The 5,476-nt window shown below is 49.9% G+C and overlaps 1 protein-coding gene across 1 annotated transcript; it reads right to left on the minus strand.

Annotated features, from left to right (window-relative positions):
- Window positions 1-2,525: 2,525 nt before the first annotated feature.
- On the minus strand, window positions 2,526-3,716 carry LOC119961689 (zinc finger protein 239-like; the record flags this gene model as incomplete). Its single annotated transcript, XM_038788972.1, has 2 exons — window positions 2,526-2,531; window positions 2,832-3,716. Coding segments are annotated over 2 exons (891 nt in total), but the record flags the coding sequence as incomplete, so codon positions are not given.
- Window positions 3,717-5,476: the final 1,760 nt, after the last annotated feature.

Below are 5,476 nucleotides of genomic sequence, written 5' to 3' on the forward strand. Positions count from 1 at the left end.
TCTAAAGCTCTTCCCACAGTCAGAACATATAAAAGGTCGAGTCAGAGTGAACATGGTGGTGTGAAGTGAGATGGGTTCAAGTTATAGAGTTTCACAGCACAAATCAATGCCCTTTGTCCCATTGTGTCTGTGCTGGCTCTCAAGCACCAATCTATTCTAATCTCAGTTTCAGGGATTATTAACATCAACTCAAACAAACTCCAGCTGTCAGAATGAACATGGTTCTGTCCTGGGTGTGATTTCGGTTCAGTCCTGGATGTGATTAACATCAATAACAGCAGAGTCCTGGAGGCACTAGTGAACTCGCTGATGTGTCTGCAGGGTGGATGACCTAATGAGTCCCTCTCCACACAGGGAACAGATGAACACTCCCTCATTGGTGTGAATGCGCTGGTGTTTCAGCCGGAGGGACTGCTGAGTGAATCCCTTCACACACACGGAGCAGGTGAACGGCCTCTCTCCAGTGTGACTGCGCTGGTGAATCAGCAGATCCATTTTGCCTTTAAAGCTCTTCTCTCAGGCGAAACATTTAAAAGGTCTCGTGTCAGAGTGAACACGTGGTGTGAAGTGAGGTGGGCAGACTGAGTGAATCCCTTCCCACACTCAAGGCAGGTGAATGGTCTGTCCCCAGGGTGAATGTGCTATAAATTCCCAGTGCTAACCACTGTGCCACGTGTCGCCCCTCCACCGTCCAATGATGTGCAGGTTTGGTGAATTGGCTATGCTAAATTTCCCCTTAGTTTCAAAAGATGGAGAGTGCAGGGTAAGTGCACCTGTGTTACGTGCTCTTTTGTAGGGTTGGTGCAAACTCGATGGGCCAAATGGCCTCCTTCTGCACTGTATGGATTCTATGATGCAGCCAGACCTGTTGAGTTAATCTGGCATTTCTAACTCTAAATTACACATATTTTTAATGCACTAATTATATTTATTGAACCACCATACCATCAACTACCAGGAGCAATGTGTTGATGTTTCAGCTATTCCAGCCATGACTGTGTGTTTAGGTGTTGGTACGGGGAGAGGGTGGAGGCATGGCTTAAGTAGGGTGCCGTTTCCGAGGGTTGGTGCAGGCTCGATGGGCCGAATGGCCTCCTTCTGCACTGTAAATTCTATGATTCTGTAGGATTTCCTCTCTCAGTCTGATCCATTGGGTGTGTCTGGCGGCATTTCCCTGACGGTAGCACAGTGGGTAGCACAGTTGCTTCACAGCGCCAGGGTTCCGAGTTCAATTCTCGCTTGGGTCACTGTGCGGAATCTGCACTTTCTCCCAGTGTCTGCGTGGGTTTCCTCCAGGTGCTCCGGTTTCCTCCCACAAGTCCCAAAAGATGCGTTTGTTAGGTGAATTGGACATTCTGAATTCTCCCTCTGTACCCAAACAGGTGCCAGAGTATGTTGACCTGGGGCTTTTCACAGTAAATTCACGCAGTGTTAATGTAATTCTACATGTGACAATAATAAAGATTATTATTATTCTGTGTTTGTGTATTTTAGGGAGCAGGTAGAACTTCCTTGGTTCGACCCGTTGTCCCCTCAGATATTCCACCTGTTTTTGGTTAATGTGTCTGGACTCTGAGCTCTTCCTGTCTGTCTCCAATTCTCCTTCCTGTCTCGGGTATATAGGTCTAGGTCGCTTGGTGTTATGATTCGTATTGTCTAGTTGTCTGTCTGTCTCCAGCAGGTATTGTTGTCTCTCGATAATGACTGTGCTGCTACTCTTGTCTTTCATCTTATGGACATATCCGTGTTGGATCCAAGCTCCCGGATTGTCTGTCTTTCTCTCCGGGTGAGATTCTGTTTGTCTCTTGTATTTCACTGTGACAGGGCAGAGACCTGATTGAAGGGACTCAAACATGGGAGTTTTGGGAAAGATGTCACCTCCCAAGGATTTGGGAGGTGACAACATGTTCAAAGAGTTTGGAGAGGAGGTAGTAATGAAGATGGGTCAATAATTTGTAAAGATGGCAGGGTCAAGGGTTTGTTTTATTGAGGAGGGGGTGATGATGGCAGATTTGAAGGACAGAGGGACAATACCTGAAGGGAGAGAAATGTTGACAATATCCATGGACACAGGGTAGTTGGCTGATCAGTAGCTCAGTGGGAATAGGGTCGATGGAGCAGGAGCTGGGTCTCATGGACAAGATGAGCTCTGAGAGGGCATGAGGGGAGATGGGAGAGAAACTAGAGAAAGAGGTGGGTTCAGGGCTCGGGAAAGGATTAAATTTAGAGACAGTTTGGTCCAGTGGGCTCGTGGAAGGGAGGGAAGCAGCAGAGGCAGCTGATCGGATTTACTCAATCTCAGTCACAAAGAAGCTCCACAAGCTCCTCACACTTCTTTTTGGAGGTGAGGATGGAAGAGACAGGGGAGAGCCTGACAAGGGACTGACTTGTGTCAGAGATATTAAAAAGCTTCAACACACTGCGCATTTAACACAAATCTAATTTATTTGACTTTTAGCCAGAATATTGGCCCGTAAATGGGCTGGAGTTTGTTATCAGCAGAAAGAGATCCAAATGAACATGGTTCAATCCTGAATGTGAGTAACAGCAAAATTCAATCACTGTGGTTATTTGTGGCCTCGTCGGCGTCTCAGTAGGTGGGATGAAGTGGTGAATCCCTTCCCACACTCGGATCAGACAAATGGTCTCTCGTCAGTGTGAACTCGTTGATGACGCATCAGTTCCCCAGAACGTTTATAGCACATCCCGCAATCTGGACATTGAAACGTACTCTCATCAGTGTGAATTCGCTGATGACTCAGCAGGTCAGAAGACTGAGTGAATCCCTTCCCACACTTAGAGCAGGCAAATGGCCTCTCCCCAGTGTGAACACGCTGGTGCTTCAGCAGGTTGGATGACTGAGTGAAACCCTTCCCACACATAGAGCAGGTGAACGGTCTCTCCCCAGTGTGAACTCGCTGGTGCTTCTGCAGGTTGAATAACTGAGTGAATCCCTTCCCACACGTGGAGCAGGTGAACGGTCTCTCCCCAGTGTGAATTCTCTGGTGCTTGTACAGGGCGGATGACTGAGTGAATCTCTTCCCACATTTGGAGCAAGCAAATGGCCTCTCCCCTGTGTGAATTCGCTGATGTACAGTGAGATCAGATGATTGTCTGAACCCCGTCCCGCAGTGAAAGCACCTAAACGGTCTCTCGTCAGTGTGAACACGTTGATGGCACATCAGATCCCCAGAACCTTTATAGCACTTCCCGCAGTCTGGACATTGAAACGGTCTCTCATCTGTGTGCACTCGCTGGTGACTCAGCAAGTGGGCTGAAATAGTAAATCCCTTCCCACACACTGAGCAGGTGAATGGTCTCTCCCTGGAGTGAAATCGCTGGTGTGTGGACAGAGCGGATGATTGAGTGAATCCCTTCCCACACTCGGAGCAGATGAATGGTCTCTCTTTGGAGTGAACTCGCTGGTGTCTCAGCAGTTCGGATGACTCAGTGAATCCCTTCCCACACTCTGAGCAGGTGAATGGTCTCTCCCCAGTGTGAACTCGTTGGTGTTTCCGCAGGGCCGATGACTGAGTGAATCCCTTCCCACACTTGGAGCAGGTGAATGGCCTCTCCCCAGTGTGACTACGTCGATGAGTTTCCAGCTTAGATGGGGAAGTGAATCCTTTCCCACAGTCTCCACATTTCCACGGTTTCTCCTCTGTGTGACTACATTTGTGGCTTGTGAGGGCTGATGATCGAGCGAATCCTCGTCCACACACACAACACGTGTATAGTTTCTCCCCACTGTGAACGATGCTTTTTCCTTCCATGTTCAAAGTACGATGATGTTCAGGATATGATAAATTGAGGACTCTGTCAGATCCTGATGTGACGCTTGATTTGAGTTTCCAGACTGAAGCCTGCTCTGCGAACACCCTGTAAAACTGATTTAAAACAGAAAATGGTGAGTGAGAGAGAACCCACAAAAACACAAAGGCAGGTTGTGAAATTGAGCTGAATGAATCTGGTCACTTGTGGGGCCGGCTCTGGGAAAAAGTGACCATGAAAACTGCTGGATTGTCAGAAAAACCCAACTGGCCCCTTTGGGAGGAGAGAGAAAGAGGTGAAGAGAGATTTTGTATATCTACAAGATAGATTATAGAGAATAGAGATGGCAAAGCAAACTCGATCTTGAGCTTCTTAAACAGCAATATTGATACCAAAACTATGCTTCTGGTGGCACGGTGATTAGCACTGCTGCCTCACAGTGCCGGGACCCGGGTTCAATTCTGGCCTTGGTGACTGTCTGTGTGGAGTTTGCAGTTTCTCCCCATGTCTGTGTGTCCCCGGAGCTCAGGTTTCCTCCAACAGTCCAAAGAAGGGAAAGTTAGGTAGATTGGCCTTGATAAATTGCCCATTAGTGTCCAGGGATGTGCATGTTGGGGGGGCTATGGGGTTACAGAGACAGGGTAGGAGTGTGGGCCTAGGCAGGGTACCCTTTCAGAGAATCAGTGCAGACTCGATGGGCTGAAAGGCCTCCTTTTGCACTGTAGGAATTCTATGGTTCTAATTTTATTCTATGAATCTTTATAAAGCTCTGGTCACCACTCTTCAGGAAGGATGTGAAGGTTCTTGGAGAAGGTGCAGAGGAGATTTACCAGAATGGATCCAGCAAAGGAGGTTGAGGGGAGATTTGATTCAGGTCCACAAGATTATGCCAGATTTCATCGGGTGGACAAAGAAACTCTGGGCGGAATTCTCCCAAAGGCCCATGCCGTCGTGAAACCTGGAGAGGCTCACAATCGCGTCAATAGCCTCTCCCAGCCCCCTATTCTGCCCTCCCGGGGGGATAGACGGGCCGTGTTGGGTAACTCGGCCGAAGGCCTGGCGCGTTGAAAATGTCGCGGCTGACGCGCCTAATGACGTCAGCTGCGCATGCGCAGGTTGGATAGCGCCAATCCGCGCATGACGTCATGACGGTGACGGCACGAACCCGCGCATGCGCGGTGGCCGTCATTCCCCTCAGCCGCCCCGCAAGACGTGGCGGCTTGATCTTGCGGGGCGGCGGAGATAAATAGTGCGTCCGATTTGGACGCCGGCCCGACGATCGGTGGGCACCGATCGCGGGCCTGTCCCCTCCTGAGCACAGTCGTGGTGCTCTTGCCCCTGTAGGCGACCCAGAATCCCCAAACGGGCTTCTCACTCCCGTTTCACGACGGCAGCGACCAGGTGTGTTTGCCGCCGTCGTGAAACGGTCGTGAAATGGCCGGCCGCTCGGCCCATCGGGGTCGGAGAATGGATCCAGCAAAGGAGGTTGAGGGGAGATTTGATTCAGGTCCACAAGATTATGCCAGATTTCATCGGGTGGACAAAGAAACTCGGCGGAAAAACGGCGGACCGCGATTCTCCGCGGGTTTTGCGGCACGCCATTTTTGGGGGGTGGGAGAATAGCGGGATGTGCGGGAGCTCACCTCCCGTTATTCTCCTACCCATCATGGGAGCGGAGAATCGCGCCCTCTGTTTCCATTCACTG

Source organism: Scyliorhinus canicula, unplaced genomic scaffold, assembly GCF_902713615.1.
Source record: "Scyliorhinus canicula unplaced genomic scaffold, sScyCan1.1, whole genome shotgun sequence".
NCBI lineage: Eukaryota > Metazoa > Chordata > Chondrichthyes > Carcharhiniformes > Scyliorhinidae > Scyliorhinus > Scyliorhinus canicula.